Raw genomic sequence first — 20,692 nt, 5'->3', positions numbered from 1 at the left:
TAAATGCCATTTGTAATTGACATTTTCTCTCCCTCACCTATAAAAAACGTATAAAAAAAAATAAAAATGCACGCACGCACAAACAGGTTACACCTAGTATATACACTTCATGGACATATTCCAACTTTCCTGCACTGCTCTTTGGATAAAGTGTGAACCAACAGAAAGTGGAACGGCAGCCAGCAACCATGACAGCAATTAATTGTACAAAGCAATTCACTCCAATGTGCTAACTTGCAGCAAGCACTTCTGAAGAATAAGTGCCAGGTTGAAGGAGTTTATCATCCAGGTATTACACAACAAAGTATACAAAAAAGGGAACCTTTTGCTTTATGTAGAAGTGCCTGAAATATTAGTATTAAGCAAAAGTGCACAAGCATCTATTTTCTGGAGGAAATTCTGTAAAAAAGGAAAATCTATGCTAATGAGAGTGCTGTGTTCAGAAGTTTGTGTAGATTGCCATGTTAGGACTCTGCATGTCTTATATAAACATTGTCTCGGATTTACTTGACCTTTACAACTCGAGATTTTTTTTTCTCATTTTTTTTGTATTCTCCTTTACATCTATACAGGCTACAACACTGCAATCTATACTTTTCACACAATTAAGGCATGCAATGATTGTCTGAGCAGAAGATTATAATAACAATAAAACAACCCTACCCCCCCCCCCAAAAAAAAAAAAAAAAAAAAAAAAACACACATACACCATTATAAAAAAAAATGTAATTACAGACAGCTGAAAAGTACTGTCTGCAATATCTAACCCTACCCATCAATGCTAACATCCACGTGTCATGTGCCTATAATGTAAATGATGATGGGTAAATAGACATTATACATTTCTAATTAATGCAGTAAAGTATAGTCACAGCGGACCCACTTATGTACAAAAAAAAAACGTAAGCAAGTGTTAAAATGTAACATGGCATTCTGAATATTTGAAGGATTTCCTAGGAATATCAGCTTGAAAAATACATTGATACTGTTAAAGCTTATCAATGCAAGTCAAAACAAATAAGTGGGCAAAAGGAAAGGGAGTGGCTGCCACGCTTTTGGCTAACAAGATCTTTACAGTATATATATTTTTTCGTATCTTCATGTTACACATGGACATTCCAAAGCAAAGCAGCCAAAAAAAGATCACTGCTTGGGTTTTGTATGAATCGAATATTTAAAAAAAAAAAAAAAAAAAAAAAAATCTATAACTTGTAATAAACATGCAAAAATATTATGATCTCTGTGCAAATATTTACAAGCACTAATCAAAAATTCAGGCTAGGACTACATGGAGATTTTGTCCGTAAGTCCCATTGCACTACCAGAGATAGCCATGTTGCCCTATGACTCCATCACCAATGTAAATAAATGGAGTCACATTACAACCCAGAGGGTGTTGTGACTGACTTCTAGTACTCCAAAAAAGCCCAGAAGAGTTATAGCTTTTTGTGACAAGCTGCTGCACTGTCTTCGCGGTCGCAATTCACCTACACTGCTGGAAAAATAAAACAAAATTGACAGGACGACACAGCAATCTTTGGGCACACAAAAGAAGTTGCAGCCAAAGTTGTTACGTAGCCCTAGCCTAAGTTCTAGAGTGCCCCATGTGGTGAAACTAAAGAACACACATCTGCATTTTAAATAAACACAGCAGGACAAAGTAAAGTGAATAATCAAAAGAACTTTGGCCTCAGTGAGCTAAACACACAACTAGAAAATCTGTACAAGCTGCATAGGTAAAATTAAAAAGTAATGTGCAACATTATATATAACCTTAAAGCATTATAATGAATATGTCTAAATTAAGGTATAAGATACGCATTAAATGGTTTGTCCAGGAATATGGATAAATATCTGACTGGAGAGTGGCTGCTTGGCATCTATGGGGCCACTTCCAGGGAGCGGGAAGGGGGCAAATCGCCAAGCACCCAATATATTTATTGTCTACCCTAGCTGCTACAAACTCTCTATTGGTAGTATGCAAACAAATTCTAATTCTAAGATAAATATATGAAAGTTGAGAACAAAATCTCTCTAATCTATAAAAACAACTAGCCTTAAAGTGTCTTGTTTATAGATTTCAGAAGACATACCAAATATATCTTCTGTGCTTGAAAAATGAAAGCTCAGCTGTGATTGGTTGTTATGGGCAACAAAAACAGCCCCTTATCACTTCCATAAATCTGACCCACAAAATACAAGCTGCTGTAAATAATTCTTACATTCTGTAGATAGAGAACCCAATTTCCTGCAGAATTATAATTCTTAAAGGGGCTGTCCTATTCACAGATATCTGTCAGTCCGATAGACTCAGGCCCCTGTTCTGGTGATTGGTGGGTGAGATATCAAACACTCATTCTGTGAACAGGTAGAAGTATCAAATAAGTATAAATAAGTACAATTCCGTATCATTCTTGAGACAAACTACTTAAAGAAGCAACAATCATTTTTATAATAAAATAGAATTCAACACTGCAAACCCGAAAGACACTAGTACTAAACTGTCTTGTTCACAATGCTGCCGACTGTCTACAGTCCCTAAAGCCTAGAATCCAAAACAAGTAGGTGTTCCAAGGGTTAGAAGACATTTTATTCGCCGCTGTCATGTGCATTTGAAGGGCTTATTTACATATTATGTAGAAAAGTAAGAGGTCTCTGTGGATTTAGATTGAGGAATAAAAAAATGGCTTGTGCCCTACCTACTCAGCAGTTCAATGACCTTACCGTCCCACATTTAGGAATGTAGTATGCAATATTACTTCAGTTTTTAAAGACATATTCATTCTAAGCACATAACAGATCCCACAGTTCTGTAATCAGATTTGTATAAGAAGCCAAAAGGGAACCAAAGACCTGTGAACAAGCTGGCAGAGGGCCGGGAGAGTCACTATATAAACAACAGTGAATTTACCGTAATAAGCTCTTGTTTTGTTGTGAATGCATAATAAGTATGTTTTATTTCATTAAAAGCTCCAAATACTTAGTGGAAGTTCTTGTAGAAAGCAAAACTAGGAACTGAGAAAATATTTCCACCTCTTAAGAACTCCTGAACAGCTTAGACATGGAAACGGATATCCGGCTGTGTTCACGGCTGTGCCAAAGTCTCTGTTTGGAGACTGTCATAGTGACTGCTGAATTTCTGATCCAGCGGTATCAGTTTACAACAGACACCTGACGGACCCAATTATAATCAGAAGGGTAGGACAGTCACAGTTTTAGCAGACAGTGTGTCCATTGTTCCCCCAGCAGGCTAGAACAATGGACACCTGGGCACAGAAGTGAGCAATATACAGTTATGCTTGGAGTTTAGGATATAGTTCTATAAATCTATATTTATTTGTGGTAACAGGCCTTACTGTGAACAGGACTGTTAAAAGCTTATATGGAATACTGCTTAAAATAAAACGAAAATTGAAATGGTAAAAAAAAAAAAAAAAAGTTAACATATACGTCAATCACCAGAAGGGGAATACCACGGTCATTTGCAAGTTATGCTGCAGAACTCTGTAACATTGTGGAAGAACTGAATCGTCAAATGTAGGTTTATACAACGTTTTTTATGTTTGTTTGTTTTTTTTTTTAACAGTTCATAATCGATTTTGTGCTGCTTTCTCAAGGTAATAAACATTAACTAAATGACGTTTCAGATGCTTTGTATATTCTTCTGCTTTCTTGAATGCACGATCACAAAAAATGCACACAAAACTTTCATTAGAAACACTGGTGGACACAGAAGGCACTTCAAGAAGGGGCTGGGATTCTAGAGTCTCTTGTGGGGACTGTAAACCGTTTAGACCAGAGTCATCACTCCTTTCTGAAACATTGTCACTGATCTCACTGCCTTCATGGCTATGGATCCCCTCATCCTCTTCAATGTCCAGGGTTTCATGACTGGTAGCCTCATGGCATGGGGTATCCACAGTTTCTTTTGGGTCACAATCGTCTATGTTTTGAGCAGCTGGTGTACACAAAAGTTGTTCTGTGTCACTTGTGTTTGTTTCCCCCAGCTCTGCACATAATTCTAAACTACTATTTGATGCAGGATCATTGACATTTTCAGATTCCTCACTTGTAGACACACTTGTCTCATGGCTACATTCTGCTTCGGGAACGGATTCAGATTTTTCTGCTGGCGAAGTAATGGTGGAGGGCTGTATATCAGGAGCACTTGGAGGCTCCAAAACGGGTTCATCAGTAACTGAGCTTCTTACAGGGTTAAGTTCAAGGTCATTATCTTGAGTACCGCCAGAGTCTTTCTCCAAGAGCAAGGTGTCTGACTCGGGCGTTATGTCCGTGGTAGATGAACTAAGATTAATGTTGGGGGCAGGTACTGATAGATCATGAATTGTGCATTCTTCCAGTTTACTTTCTGCACCCAGATTGCTGCCCTCCATTGTGGTTGCGCTGTCTAAGACTTCGGCTTCTGCAGTCTCTGTAGGAGATTCAAGATCTTTTTCTGCCATTGGTACATTGGTAGTGTCATCTGTAGGGTTGTTTAACGTCATCTTCTCAGAATCCTCATCAGTTAACTTGCTGGGTTTATTTTTTAAAGTGGCAGCAGTTTTGTGGGATATAGTTGTCTTCTTGTGTTTATTTTTTAAAGGTTTCTTCTGGTTAACTTTCTTCACAGAAACTTTCTGTTTCTCAGTTTTACCAGATCGGATTGCTTTCCTAGGAACGTCATTGGTATCCTTATTTTTCGGTGTCAATCTCCTTTTCTTCACATTGGTATCTTGTGTGTTGTTCACCTTCAGTGGCTTTTCAGATACCGCACTTGACTTCCTTTTAGCACATTTACCTTTATCAAGGTTTGCTTCTTCTTCCGTCTTAGAGGAAGTGGGCTTGTGGCTTCGTGTGGTCATCTGACCAACGGGAGGACTGGCAGGTTGCTTCACCTTCACACATTTCTCCTTATCTGCTTTAGGTTTTACTTCAGATTTCTTTTCTGAAGACTCATTTTTAACATCAGAATTCTCTTTTTCTTCTTTTTTACTTGTACTGACATCTGAGCCTGCTGAATCCCCCTTTTTTGTCCTCAATTTGACTTTGGAAACATCCATTGTGATGTCAGCACAGCCAGAGTGTCTGGATTTGATGTGATACTGTAAGTTACACTTCTTTGATGCAGCATAATCACAAACGGGGCATAAGAATTGCCTTGGATTAACATGTAACTCAACGTGTTTCTTGAAGTTGCTACGATCAGCAGTTTTGTAGTTACAGTGTGGACATGTTAGAGGTTTTGGTCCATTGTGGACTTGTCTTGCATGTCGCGTCACTTCATGTTGATTTGATGCAACATAGCTGCACTGCTCACATTTAAATGGCTTTTCACCTAAATAAACAAAAATGATTTATTAAGATAAATGAACTACAGTAATAAGACAAATCTATGACACACACATTTAACATTACACAAGTCTTTAAGACCAAGGCTACACTTGTGACAATCCAAAGATGACAGCAACACTGATGCCCATTTTAAATCCACTATGACACTGTAAAGATGTCTCTATTGCAGACTTTTCCCCACAGTAAAACAGGAATTTCTCACTGGAAACGGCAGCGTGTTGTCTTTCTGGAACATTACAAATATCCAGTGCTCACAAAGTATAGCCATAGCCTAAATTTGAAGGAGAAAAAAAGAAAACCACAATACACAAACAAGGCGATGAAAAATACATGCAAATATCACATATGAATAAAAATTCATACCCAGCTGCTCCAATGATGGCATTGTTAAGAAAAAAGAAATATAGGTTTAACATTAAAGGACAGTTTAAGGATACAGCATTCATGACAGTTACAATTTGCTAAATTATGTGTCTTAAGAATACTTGCATTCCTAATAACATTTTGGAGCATGCTTTCTTATAAAACTTTTATACTTTCCTCTATAATAAAATAGTGCACACAATTTTCAAGGAAATCTACTAAGGTTACTTCATTATGCTATTAATTAGTGATTCCTCCTAGAAATGTAGGAATAAATTGACAACTGAGCATTACCACTCCTCTTGTTAAAGGGATATGTAATGGGATATATAAGGGATACACAATCGTGTGCTGCCAGTGAGACTGTACAGGGATACACCCCTGGGAGTAATGGCTGGCTGTCAATATATTCATACATTCCTAGAAGTAGTAATACCACCACAGATTTCTATAGAAAATTACTCCTGAATCCCTATATTAAGTTCAGACCGCTAACAGGTACTCTATAAATCTGGAAAAATGTACCTGCTCTTTTCACACATATTAGCCCAAAAATCTAGTAGCAGTTCACTTGAATTTGCATGTACAGTACAGAACAAATTATTTAACATATCTTTTCCCACCATATAATAGAAGTTGCCAACCCTTTAACATCATACAGTATTATGTTTCATTAGCTGTTCTTTACACTACAGCCGCTGCCAATGAAATTAATGTTGAATTGACACAATGTCACATGTTAATTTGTGGTACCAAGAGATGTGATTAGAGGTACTGATAATTCAACCAGTTTGGCTTACGCTGGGTTCACACCAGCGTCTGGACTCCGTTATCAGGTTTCCGTCTTCTGCATGCAGAAGACGGAAACCTGTCATGCAGAGTCCGGCCGTGAGCACCGGTGAGTGTTTTATGCTCTCCGTGGTGAAACAGTTTTTTTTAAACCGGACACAGAGTACTGCATGTCCGACTCTGTGTCCGGTTTAAAAAAATACAAAAAAAACTGTTTCACCGCGCACACGGCCGGACACTTTTCAAACCCATTCAAATGAATGGGTTTGAAAGATGCCAGCAGGTTTCCGTCTCCTGCCCCGTTTTGGGCAGGAAACGGAAACCTGCAGAACGGAGTCCCAGGCGCAGATGTGAATGAGCCCTGAGAAACACTCTGGACTCAAAGGTAATAAGTGAAATTTTATAGTAAGAGTGGGATGCCTGCTAACATAAACCAAAGTAAACCAGTCAGCAGTAATCTTAAAACTACAGCCTCAAATGCCTGTAAAATAAATAAAAATAAATAAATCACGTTAGAGTCTACATCATCAATTTGTGACTAGTGGGGGTCAGAAGAATAATGGTGCTGCAGTGTTCTCTGAAATACCACAGCCACGTTAATATTTTCCCAGGCATAACGGCGTAAGCAGCCGTATCTCGTACTACGACTTCGCACAATTCAGAACCCCACTGGCCATAAAAGTGGTGGCCCATCCCTGAACATCTCATTAACATATACAGCTAATGTTTATTTGCCACTTTCCACATCAAAAGAGCACAGCCAAATGCTAGAAGCTTCCACTGCACATTTGTTTTTTTTTGTTTTTTTTAAATGAATGGAAAAAAAACGGAAACAGAAAAGGGCACATAAGTTAAAGAGGACCTTTCATGTTTTCAGGCACATGCGGTTTTATATACCGCTAGAAAGAGACAGAGCTCTGAATTCAGTGTATTATCAGCTTTCCCGTTATGTGTCCCAGAGCAGGAGATATTGGTGGGTTGTGTCTAGCTGGGCTGTAAGGAATGCGTTATATAAAACCACATGTGCCTCTAATGAGGTCCATAAGGTGCAGTAGGGTCTGTTGTGCTAGCATAGCATTGTGGCTTCCATTATAAATGGAACTTGAGTGCACCCTTGATGATTTTGTGATGCTGCAGAAGATGCTGCTCTCCTTATCAGTTGCTGCGGTGACTGGGCTGCATTGCAAATGTTTGAAAATCACACTGAACCCACAGGCAAGAAGCAGACCTACTGCAGAGTGTGGATGGACTGGTTTCAATCCCATCCACCTCAATGGCATTGCATATCGCAGGTACAACCTTTGAATGAAGAAAATGGAAGGCTGCAGAAACGCAGCTTTTTTTGTTGCAGATTTTGTTGAGGTTTTTTTGAGCCAAAGTCAGAAGTGGATTGAGCAGAAGGAAGTAGTATGAGAACTTCCTATATATTTTCCATTTCTTTTGTAGCTAGTCCTTTAGGCTTAAAAAAAAAAAAAAAAAATACTCATCAAAATCTGTAACAAAAGAAGCTGTGTTTCTACAACGTGGGGCCTCAGCGTTTGGCTAAGGCCTCACGTTGTGGAGTGGCAACTCTTTTTGTTGCAGATTATGCTGTGCTTAGTTTTTTTCTAATCCAAACCCAGAGTGGCTTCAATTGGAATGAAAAATATATAGGAAGCTCTCCTACTTCTCACTTATATAAAATTCACTACTGGCTTTTTAGATAAGGTAATGTTGAATCCTTTAACCCCTTAATGACGTTTTTATGCTTTCAGATTCTCTGCATTTCAAAAGCCATATCTTCTTAAAAATTTCCAGAGTGAATCTGTATAAAGCTTTGTTTTATATGTTAGAAATTGTAATTGTTTTAAGCTATACATCAATTTACTATTTTATTTATACAACTTAAAAAAGTTAACTTTATTTTTACATCAGTTTAACGCGTGAAAAAATAAATAAATGAATAAATAAAGATTTTTTTAAAAAATGGAAGCAAACAGATGACCATCCGTTTCCAGTGTAAAAAAAAAAAAAAAACTCCAGACAGCAACGGATTTTTTATTTCATTTTTTTAAAACAATAATGTCCATGGAAATGGATGACCATCTGTTTTTTATCCATGGGGTTTTTTTTGCATCCGTAAAGCTGATGTAAAAATGTGATCTGAATGGACCCCCAACCCAATAAACGCTGAAGGTGTGCTAGATTTATTTCATTAACTTATGCTTGATGATAAATCTAGTATATATTTAGACTGTCTAGCCTAAGTGTCTATCACCTTTTAGTTGATTGAGACTGATCCAGACTTCTACAACACAATTTTAACACGTTTACTCCAAACCACTTTTGTAGAGAAGCCATACCCAAATTAGAAGTGTCTATATATACCATGTTTCCCCAAAAATAAGACAGCGTCTTATATTAAATTTTGGTCCTAAAGATGTGCTATGTCTTATTTTCAGGGGATGCCTTATTTTATTTTTGTGTGCTGCTGCACTATGCTGAGATGTGCTTGCTGCGCAAAGACTGTATGAAGAAGAACATTGCTGCCTCTGCTGTGATACCGTACGTTGTATCCACTGTTCCTGCTGCTGTGGGATGAGCTGGGAGAGTGGACCCCCTGCCGCATACGATGCTTTGTGTACGCACAGCCGGCATCTCCCAGCTCATCCTACAGCAGCAGGAACAGTAGATACAACGTATCGCAGCGGTGTCAGCAGCCGGCATACCTGTGCACACGAAAATCGCACACAGTGTTCAGCCAGCTGCAATGTTTTTCTTCATATAATCTTTGCGCAGAAAGATTATTATTATTGGGGGATGTCTTACTTTCAGGGAGTGCCTTATATTAGGCAATTCAACCAAACCTCTCCTATGTCTTACTTTCGGGAGAGGACTTATTTTCAGGGAAACAGGGAACTTGTGTTCAATTGTAATCACAACAAGAAATTTATGTTATTATTTGAAGTGAATATTTCCTTACAACTGTGGTCTCTCTCTCACCAGAAACTATCATATTAGGCTTACGACGACTTTCAACAAATTTACTGCAATTAAGACTATGGTGGAAGTCACTACATGCAAAATAGACAGATGCAACTGCTGTGAAGTATGCCTACCTTCACTAAACATGAGCTGAATATTGAGCACATGAACAGTCAAGCTTGGACGTTTCATCTACGTTCAGGGTTTCTGTCCCTGAGTCCGCTTAAAAAACGCGGACAGAAAAGTCCTGCAAGCCCTTTTTGGGCAGAAACCTTTCAGAAACCCGTGGAAACCATTATAGTCTATGGGTAATCTCTCTTTTAAGTGGACTATGTTTCCATCTGGGGGGAAGCCCACGCGAACCCTCTGAACGGAAACCCGAACGTAAGTGTGAACTTAGCATAAGGTATACTGACTGGCTTTTACTAGGTACGGTACATTCCCCCCAAAACACACCCTTGGTAAGTGGTCATGCTTTTATCTGCAGCTGACAGACATGACAAACAGATTTGGGACATTAAACCACTGAAGTCATGCTGAAGGCTTAGTATTTCCAAACCTGATCTTAGGTTTTTTTCTAGTCTTGTACTTTTTACAAGTTCTGAACCACAAATCAGCAATGCTACTGTGTAAAATGCCATTTTGAAATGTTAAAGATGCATGAATAATATATTAAAGTCATCTGTGACTGTAACCAACCTGAGTGAGTCCGCATGTGTCTGGTTAAATGAGTTTTTTGTGAGCTTGAATATGGACACATAACACACTGATATGGTCGTTCACCTACAATGAAATTAAGTGTACATTAAAGTTGCAGTTAGAAAAAAGATACATAAAAATAATTAAAATTCAATGTACATACAGAACAAGAGTAAGGAGGAAAAAAAAACACTTCCACATGACTAGACACTGGTCACATTGAGCTTTTACTATCTAGATGGAAACAACAGATTAAAAGAGTCTGTGCTTGCTTTGAGCAACAGTGTCACAGTTATACAAGCTCCTAATAATCTTTGTGCATGAAACCCTCATGTTACACAAAATTTTAGCTTATAGTTATTTAATAGGAATTTTCACTGTTAAAATGCAAATCTGTGCTTGTCTAGTCATTGTGACACAGTACTCTGCTCAGTAAAACAGAATTATACTAATAAGCCATGCACCCATGTGATCTGATATCCAATACATAAGCCTTCGGCTAAGGCCCCAGGTTTGTAGAAACGCAACGTTTTTTTGTTGCAGATTTTGCTGCGTTTTATTGAGCCAAAGTCAGTAGTAGATTAAAGGGATTCTACCATTAAAACTCTTTTTTCTAGGTAACACATCAGAATAGCCTTTAGAAAGGCTATTCGTCTCCTACCTTTGGAAGTGATCTCCGCCGCACCGTTCGTTCGAAATACCGGTTTGTACCGGTATGCTAATTAGTTCTCTCGCAGCGATGGGGGCGTCCCCCAGCGCAGGAGATGCGATGGGGGCATCCCCATTGCTGCTCGTAAACCGAACGTACTGCGCATGCCCACGGCCATAGTGCCGACACCGCAAGTTCGCCGAACAGAGCGTACTGCGCAGGCGTCCGACGTCAAGCCGAAGAAGGAAGGGGAGGATGCAGAAGAAGACAGAGGCGGCGCTGGAGTCGGTTTTCGAGCAGCAATGGGGACTCTCCCATCGCATTTCCTGCGCTGGGGGACGCCCCCATCGTTGCGAGAGAACTAATTAGCATACTGGTACAAACCGGTATTTCAAATAAATGGCGTGGCGGAGATCACTTCCAAAGGTAGGAGACGAATAGCCTTTCTAAAGGCTATTCCGGCGTGTTACCTAGAAAAAAAAAGAGTTTTAATGGTAGAATCCCTTTAAACAGAAGGTTGAAGTATAAGATCTTACTTTACATTTTCCATTCCTATTCAAACCACTCCTGACCAGATGATCTGTTAGAAGAGATCATCTGTTAGAAGCTTCCACTCCAGGTAAAAAAAAAAAAATAAAGTCTACCACTATAGTACAGCAGGATGTGTTATATTGTGTCGTATATATAGTATTATGCTCCTTAGCGCCCCCTATACACAGTATAATGCCCCAGTACGATACCCCTTTAGTTCCCTGACATAGCATAACACCGCTGTAGTGCCAAATACCCAGCATTTTCCCACATCTTTGTGTGCTTTATCTTACTTATGATTGCTGCGTCCCTATTCTCTGACTCCTCTACCATTCTTACAATAGTTTGCAGAGTGCAGTCTGCTACTATAGAGAAGGCTGAGTGACGTGTACAGTCACACTGTTCTCGCCGCCAAGTTAGGGATGGGATTGGTAGGTTGCCAACCCCTGGTTTATTCAGTGTGTCGACATTTTGCTGGAAGAAATGCCTTAGGTAACTGACAGTACAATGTAAAACCGTAGTTGTGACGGTGCTGGCAATACACACTGATATCATCCAGGTGTAACACACAGTATCAACCCTTAACACTCCACATTTCAGGATGACAAATGTGTAGTTGCTTTGATAATTCACCCACTACTTTCCTATATATAATTATGCATAATTTACCCTTCAGGAAATTTGGAAAGCTTGGCAATAACAAATGCATAGGTATTCTGAATACCGGATTATATGTGTATAATATCTTTACTATTGCCATGATACAATAACAATGTATAAGTACTTCATAGTAGGAGGAGTATTGTGTACAGAATGTGTATACCAAGTGTACCTGCCATTATTCCTTTGAACAGTCATTACCCAGCCTTTCCAGGCTCCTGAACTCCAAATCTGCCTAGATAGCTAGCGATAAATCTCCCTGTAAACCAACTTTTTGTCAGAGTCCTGATAAAGCTGAATGACAATTGTGTAAAGCTACAATGATGACCACAGCCCCATAAAAGCTGTTACCCAGCTGTCTCAGACTGCAGAATACCAGAAGTGATAAATCAGAACTCTCATACTGAAGAGTTACTAGCTTGGGTTTGCCATCTCTGGAAAAGTTGGGTATGAATTCCTGTGAAGAAGCAATGGCAAATCCCCCATATTGTATTTATCATAGCCAGACAGAACTGTCATTCAGTCCACTAAAACTTTAGGTATTACGTATTGTGTTGCCACATTTGTGACAACTGTTGTTCAGATCACCCCCTATGTAAAAACATGCAAACTACAAGCATATAAAAACATATTTTTCACATACAGGAAAGTACAAGTTGTCCTACAAAAATGAAGCCCTCATACAGCTATGTGAATGAGAAGGGGTTAAAACACAACAATCGCTTAGGCCACCGTTAACAATGGCAAATTCCAGCACTTCAAGAGTATGATTAAAATGATTTATTTTTTGTAGTTGACATGGATTGAAAACCGCATAGCTCGGATGCTGACGTATTTCCAAAGATCTTGGTCATGTTAGGAGCAGTGTGGCTAAATCCATGTGATCTACAATAAATCATCTTACTCATCCTCATGGAGTACTGGATTTAACAATTTTTGTTCCACAGTTCTTAGGCAGCTGTGCATACATATAGTAAAAAACGCAAGTGTGAGGAGCTGAAAACTTCTTTTCCATTTTCGATTTTATGCTAGAGCAGCAATTAATCCTGCACACAGATCTACAGATGAACCAAAATAATGCATCTGTTTTCTGGGCTTAGTGTCTATCACCTCCCCAAGTATATTCAACTGTCACCAGCGTGTTTACAGAGCACATTGCAGTGATAAATAACAAAGCTGCTATGTTTGCCACTTTTGGTAGATTGTAGAAAAATCTGTTTGAAGTCTTATGCAAATGAGGCAGTTGGCACACTGGGGGTGGGTCTTTAACTCCCTGGAACACCCCTACCAATTCCTAGTTGTGCCACCCCATGCAGTGGGAGTTGATCCTCTCCATTACCTGTTTTCTTGAGCAGCAAGGGCAGCGCTCCCAGAGCTGAAGGCCCGTCCCCAGTAAACTATCTGCCTCATTTACATAACATTTCAAAATAGTTTTTCTCCAAATCTACAAAAGTGACATACAAAAATGCTGACAGTTGAGAATGCTCGGAGGAGATCACCAGACTCCCAACACTACAGAAATGAAGAGCAAATGCATAAGACAGTGCTGAAACATTACCTGTATGTGTTCTTATATGCTGAATATAGTTATTTTTGCGATCAGAGAAATAAGAGCACTGGGAGCACGTATAAACAATCCTTGGGAAATGATTTCGGAGATGTTTCTTCCAATGGTACTCACTAACTGTCGTATAGGTACATATGGTGCACTTGTAAACCCTCTCGTTGTCAGAAGCTTTGTTGTGGTGTTTTAAATGGGCTAAATAGTGATCAAAACGGTTGGTGTTATAGCCACATCTGTCGCATCGGATAGGTCCTTTAGAAAAGTCCACTTCCTCAGGAGAACAGGAGCCCGAATCTTGCACATTTTTGTTTGAGTCATGATCAATGAACCTCTTAGCGCTATGGTCCTTAATATGATGAACAAACTCTTCCTCAGATTCTGCCTTATACTGGCAAGGTCTGCATCTAAAAGGTTTGCTTTTTACACATTTGGTTTTGTCTTCAGTTCTGGAAGAAGGGGTCTCAGTCTTTTTTTCTGCTTCTGCTTCCGACCTAGTTTCCGGAACAGTGATTTGTTGGTCACATGATTTCTCCTCCTGGACTTCGGGGGATTCAATATCCATAGCGTCAAACATGCCTGACTCACTCACTATGTTTGACTCCTCAAGATCCATTCTTTCCCCATCACTGTCCGAAAAACTATTTTCATAAACCGTTGTCAATTCAGCCATTTGTCTATCCTCGTCTAAAGAATAATCACAGCAGCCATTGTTCACTTCTCCAGTCAATGCAACATTTGCTAGCATGATGAGCCGAGGGGCTGCCATCTCTGCTTTAGAAAGGTCATGCAAGCCATACATGTCGCCAATGCCATAGTTGCCACTGTTGCAAAATAAGTTGCTGCCACTAGGCTGGCTAACCATTTGTGTAGCCATGATGAATGCTAAAAAGGAAAAAAAATAAAAATTGAATGTTAGAAAAACAAACAAAACAGAACAAGATGCATATAGCATATAAGTTGAAGAAAATACCCTAATACCCTGACGCAGCATCCACCTGCAAAAAAAGCTCCCATTCATTTCAATAAGAGTTGCCCGCTTTTTTTTTTTTTTTTTCACACTAGTGATTTTTTTCAGCTAGCTGGCAAAAAGAAGCAACACGGTCTATCTTCCCGCGTCCACGCTCGAGACTCACTCCCCAGTAAGCCCATTTTTTCGGGCCTAATCAGGAGTGGGATGCCGATGCTGTGGCTAGCCGCACAGAGAACTCACATGGTGGAAAAGGTGAATGCGCCCCAAGGGTGCATGCACACTGAGTAACGCCGGGCGTGTATGAGAGCCGTACACGCCGGCATTACAGCAGACTGCCGAACACTTCCCATTCACTTCAATGGGAGCGCTCGTAACAGCGGCGTTTACGAGCGCTCCCATTGAAGTGAATGGGAAGTGTTCGGCAGCCCTGCTGTAACGCCGGCGTGTACGGCTCTCATACACGCCCGGCGTTACGTAGTGTGCATGCACCCTAAGGCTGTATTCACACTGAGTAACGCTGGCGTTTTTTGTGCTTATTTTTGCACATAGCGCGGCGTTAACGCCTAAGAGTTATATATTAACTCTGTACATCTATAAAAAGTTGACTGTGTGGCATTTTATCAGTGTGCCAAGTGCCCATTTTCAAATAATAAACAGATGTGGGGAGGGAAATGTACGTGTGGTTTAATTCTGTAATTTAGGTTTTATTCGCAATTGTCAAAGGTGTAAAAAAAATTGTCCTGGCTTTCACAAAGGGTTAAAACACACAAGATAAAAAGATAAGCAAGAGAACTTTACAGGTTTCCAAACTACTTGCAAACATATGGCACCTTTAAAAACAAAGGTTAGGAAAAATACAAAATGCTGTGTGTAAATCCAGCCTAAGGGTGCATGCACACTACGTAACGCCGGGCGTGTATGAGAGCCGTACACGCCGGCATTACAGCAGACTGCCGAACACTTCCCATTCACTTCAATGGGAGCGCTCGTAAACGCCGCTGTTACGAGCGCTCCCATTGAAGTGAATGGGAAGTGTTCGGCAGCCCTGCTGTAACGCCGGCGTGTACGGCTCTCATACACGCCCGGCGTTACGTAGTGTGCATGCACCCTAAGGCTGCTTTCATGTGAGCAAACCGTGTGAAGGGCTATAAAAATACAGAGGTTGTAGATCTTAGCGATTTCCATTTTTTTTCCTCTCCACCCCTTCTTCTCTGGATGCAAAACCACCTAGATGCTATCTTTATTTTTCAGCATCACCTAGCAATGAAAAACAGACAACATCCATGTGCTGCTATTTTTTTCACGGACCCATTGACTTGCATGGCCCGAGGAGAGTAAACAGTGCATACCACATTTTTTTCTCAGACTTGTTGCTTGGCCCCTGACAAAACACATATGCAAATGATCCATCCGCCATAACAGTCTAAAATCATTAGTGTGAAAGGGCCCAAAAAGCCTCCAAATTGTGCCACGAGGGTCAGGACAGACATACACTTACTCCTTAATCATGAAGTTCATCAGAAAATCATTGAGGCATATCAAAAATATCTGTGTGTGTTGTGTTCAGACCAGATTAACCTTCTAATATGGACATCACATGTTAAAGCACCCTTATTGTTTGAGGATCAATATATCTTTCTTCTATAAGGTGGGAGAGAGCCATGTCAACCTAATACTTAGTTTCAAGAGGGCTACCTCAACATTATTAAATTATGGGAAGGTCAAGAAGAATGTAAGAGGCTCCAAGATCATCTCATTCACCTCCATCAGATGTTCTAAAAGAATGTAATGTTTCATGCTTCAAGTTATCTATCTACACACAAACCAAAAGCAAACTATGGCTCTGTCATACACTGGAGGATTCGCTCATTTCTTCACCACTTTATATGACAATACTACAGCACGCAGCACAGTTTTTGCCCACCAACAGAAGAAACCTAGATTGACCTTCAGAAAGTCTGCTACATAACTTCTGCTATAAATGAATGCCATGAAACTGTGAATAAAAACAAACCTGTAAATGATGTAAGTATTGATCATGTCTTGCCTCTCTATAGAAACTAAAGCATGGCTTGTCAACGTCTAGGCAGAAGAAAGTGGCGAGAAAGCACATCCAACGTGATGCAAATAACAACATCATGACCAGCAGTCACATGAATACATTTTTTAAAGGGGTTTTCTAAGGACTCTGTTACTTATTGCCCACCTTGGTTCCTGATGTGTTAAACACCAAGAAAAAAGATTGGAACCAACATCCAGGTCCCTCCTCATTGTTTACTCGTATTATGTATAAATAGGAGCTGTCAAACTCCATCAGCAAAGCCGGTCTAAATGTACAAGAAGACTTGGACTGGCTCACAAGGGTACTGATGAATACCGTGGAGGACACCGTGCCTTTAGGGAGCCCTACTGGACCCCAACTGTTTTTTATACTAAATAGTTGGAGGTGGGGTTACAATCCCTATTAACTTACCTGCCCACTGCAGCCTTCCTCTTCAGCTTCCAAGGGGCTTCCATCAAGTCATTACACCAAGTTGTGCGACACACAGGGCCCATTGAAGGCTGAAGAGGAGGAGGCCGCAGGCAGGAGCGGGGATCAGAAAGTAAATATAGCCAGTTCTGACTTATACTCAGGATAGGCTGTAAATACCTGATCGGTAGGGGGCAGATACACCTCCCGCTGACCAATTAAATGTACAGAGCTGTTTACAGCGACCTGTCCTGTACACAATACAGGGCCAGAACCAGAAAGCTCCATCCACAGAATAGCAGTCAGTTGCAGGTACCTTCACTGCAACTTAGCTCCCATTGACTTCAATAAGCGCTGAGGTGCAGTTAAGGCGCCCAGTTGCTATACAGACAGAGCTTTATACTTTATTTTGTACAGGAAGATTGCTGTGAGTGGAGCTGTACAGTTGATAGGGGTCAGGTGCCCAGACCCCTACCAATTAGGTATTTACAGCCTATCCTGAAGATAGACCATAAAAAATTTAAGCCCCACAAGCTTTAATGGAAATACTGTACCCAATTGGTCTCAGTGGTGACATAAGGCACAGGACTCCAGGCAAAAAGGTATCAGTAGGTGACTGACTGCGAACAATGGAGCACTGGGGACAGGTGAGTAAGCTTATTTTATTTTACAACTCCCTGCCTGCCACATTGGTTGCCAAATCATGGACAACCTCATTAAAGGGTTTATCCCATCTTTCTAATATTGATGGCCTGTCCCTAGCATAGACCATCAATTTTACATCTGCGGAGGCCTAACAGCCAGGACCCCTGATGATTAACTTTTCCAGGATAGTGACAATAGTGATAGTGAATGTTAACAATTCCGGAAGCCACGCTGATCACGTGACAAAGAGTGTAGCATTGGGTTTAGGTAGTGCACATCGTACGATGGGTGAGAGTATGGGTCCCAACATGTTATTAGCTGTAGCCGTGCTGTCTCGGTACAGCTGATCTGCAGGAGTCCTGGAGGTGGACCCCTAGATACCCCAGTCCAACGCTGTATGCAAGTAATCTCACTGAGAGGAGGGAGACGAGTACGGACACCAATCATGTGATCTGGAACTAGCACAAAAGCCCAATGTTAAACATATAAAGAAACGATGCATCAAGTTAAGAAACCCCGCCAAACCCCTTTATGCGCATTAAGCACTAGAGTCATTGGGTGATGTGATCACTTGACTAGTCAATGACATTAATGGTGGCGGTCACATGACTATGGCCATTTGTGAGCAGAAGCCCTATGTAAAAGTTATTGGACAAGCCAGCTGGTGTCTACTTTGTTAATGTGTTTAACTACACACTGTACTAGTCTGGGAAACCCCCTTTAAGAAGTAACACACAAAGCAGCCATTGAGGAAGAAACAAGAGCCGAGCTGCAGAGGATCAGGTGGTAACATGGATACGTCCCTGGGATGAGAACTGCTGCCATCACGTCGTTTCCGCTCTGGTAAGTAAACTTTACACACGCCCATGCCCGACCATGGCTGCACAGGCCTCGTACCCAGAAGAAGTGGCAATGTACCGAACAATGTGCCCGCTCACACACTCTAGGGCAGAAGTGGGGGAGGGGGCCACACCGGGGGCATAGCCACAACTTTATAGCCAAGGGGGGGGAGGGAGCGAGTGAACCGGCGACATCTCCGGAGGCAGAAATCAGCACCACAGGCGGGGGCGGGAGAAGACGGGGCATACAAGAGCCTTGCTCTACCTCAGCCCCATTACTGCCCTGCAACTCCGAGAAAGTACGTCCAGCAGCCTCCCCACCCCCACCACGGTCACACCCAATGTCAGGGCTTTCCAATGGGATGACTAGAGTGAGAAGTCGGGGCCGAGATCAGCCCTGGACAGCGCCTTTCCCAGCGAGCACGGCGCGGCCGCTCACAAGCAGCAAGGCCAGCAGCGGACAGCGACCAGAACACAGGCAGCAGCCTGGAGCCTCACACCAACGTGCAGCTCGTCCACCAAGCGCGGGGGGCACAACAAGGGGCTCGGGCAAACTTGGCCTAGACTCTATAGCCACGCACACTCCTGGAAGTTTCCAGCAGTCGCTAAACATTGCACGCACGTACTCGCCTGTGTTGTAAGAGCGGCGGACACTCACCTCGCACTCAGGACAGCGTCCAGCGAAGAACAGATAGGGCCTACTGCTCGACGCTTCTAGTACGAAAGTCCCCACACTCACATTCCTACACACGCCGCACTCACACTCCCCCTCCCTTCTGGGCAACGACGGCAGGGGGCGCGCACGTCTTCAGCTCTCTCCTCTGCGTGCGCGTACTCAAAACGGCGGCTACACCTGAGGCGGCCGAGCACTGCTTGCAGATGAGCGGAAGGAGGCGACCCCAGAGAGTCGGGCTGCCCCCAGCTCATGAATAACTCTTACCGCTGCCATGTCTTTGCATGTGTTGTTAGGTGTGTAAACATGTGCAGCAAATGGAGAAATGTGACTGTACTTCAGACACCGCCACAGCTTTACAGACCCGAAAACCAATAGCAGGACGTTTACACACAAGGCGAAAGATGTGAATGAGAGATAGCAAGATGGTGGCAGGAAACTTAAGAAACATGTCACTGAGTGGGTTATGTCTAGGGAGCTGTTGTGGGTATCAGAGGGGCAATCCAATACCGAAGCCTGTCCTGCCGCTGGGTCATTCCGTGTCAAGTGAACCAATGATTTTTCCCTCTATATTTTTAATTCTTTTGAGATTTTGTTATTTGGTAATAGTGTGTCAGAGAATGCAAAATGTGAAGAAGAAAAAAATTCTAGAATTTTTTTTGGATTTTTAATTGATTTTCAAAGTTCAGAAAAAGTGCGAATTTCTGTGTTGCCTGCCTTTACATTTCTCCTTATAACTTAGGCTAGAAAAAAGATAGAGAAACAAAATAAACGCCATTCTACTCAGAACTATACAGGCTTTCACCAAATATGTCACGAGTATCTTTGTTAATATTTTACCCATGTGAACGCAAACGCAAAATTTTAAAACGCATTTCCGAAAAAACGTTTTATTTAGAAAATTTTAAAAAATGCACATGGGCCTGCTATGCCCTTAGCCACATCTGTACCAAAATTCAAGTTGGGATCGCGATGGGATAATATTTTAAAATATAACTATAAGGGTCAGTTCACACGTGAAAACCGCCTAGCTTATTTGTGCGAGGTAAAAAACCTCGAGGAGTTTTTTTGACGCTGTTTTTTGCGTTCCACGCGGTTTTTGACGAGGTTTTTGACGCGGTTTTCGCTAGCGGTTTTCGCTAGGTTTTTTTTTTCCTATATGTGCTATAGAAACTGCAGGCGAAAACCGCGCGTTTTTTTGCAAAAAACCGCGCGGTTTTGTGTGCAAAAAAACGCGCGGTTTTTTACCGCGCGGTTTTCGCCTCCCATTCACTTCTATGCAATTCTTCAGGCGTTTTCCGCCTGAAGAAAGGTCATGTCGCTTCTTCAGGCGGAAAACGCTAGGAGGAAAAAAAAAAGCTAGTGGTCTACATAGACCACCATGTTAAAGGAGAGGTTTTTGAAGCGAATTCCGCTGTCAAAAACCTCCCCTTTGCCCACGTGTGAACTAGCCCTTACAGTGTCATTCCGAAAATCTTGAATTCAGATCTGTTCAGCCTGTGGTCTAAAAGTGTGGGGTCCTAT

At 41.4% G+C, this 20,692-nt stretch overlaps 1 protein-coding gene across 1 annotated transcript; it reads right to left on the bottom strand.

Moving 5' to 3' along the window:
• Nucleotides 1-704: 704 nt before the first annotated feature.
• Nucleotides 705-19,286, bottom strand: REST (RE1 silencing transcription factor). The gene is made up of 4 exons (XM_075283000.1): nt 19,154-19,286; nt 13,566-14,453; nt 10,168-10,251; nt 705-5,335 (listed from the first exon to the last, which is right to left on the bottom strand). Exons 2-4 carry the CDS (start codon nt 14,443-14,445, stop codon nt 3,588-3,590), a joined length of 2,712 nt encoding a protein of 903 aa, XP_075139101.1. The 5' UTR covers nt 14,446-14,453; nt 19,154-19,286; the 3' UTR covers nt 705-3,587.
• Nucleotides 19,287-20,692: the final 1,406 nt, after the last annotated feature.

The sequence above is a fragment of the Leptodactylus fuscus genome, chromosome 1, assembly GCF_031893055.1.
Source record: "Leptodactylus fuscus isolate aLepFus1 chromosome 1, aLepFus1.hap2, whole genome shotgun sequence".
In the NCBI taxonomy this organism is placed as follows: domain Eukaryota; kingdom Metazoa; phylum Chordata; class Amphibia; order Anura; family Leptodactylidae; genus Leptodactylus; species Leptodactylus fuscus.
The sequence above is the reverse complement of the archived record's forward strand: the minus strand, read 5'-3'. Positions and strand labels throughout refer to the sequence as shown.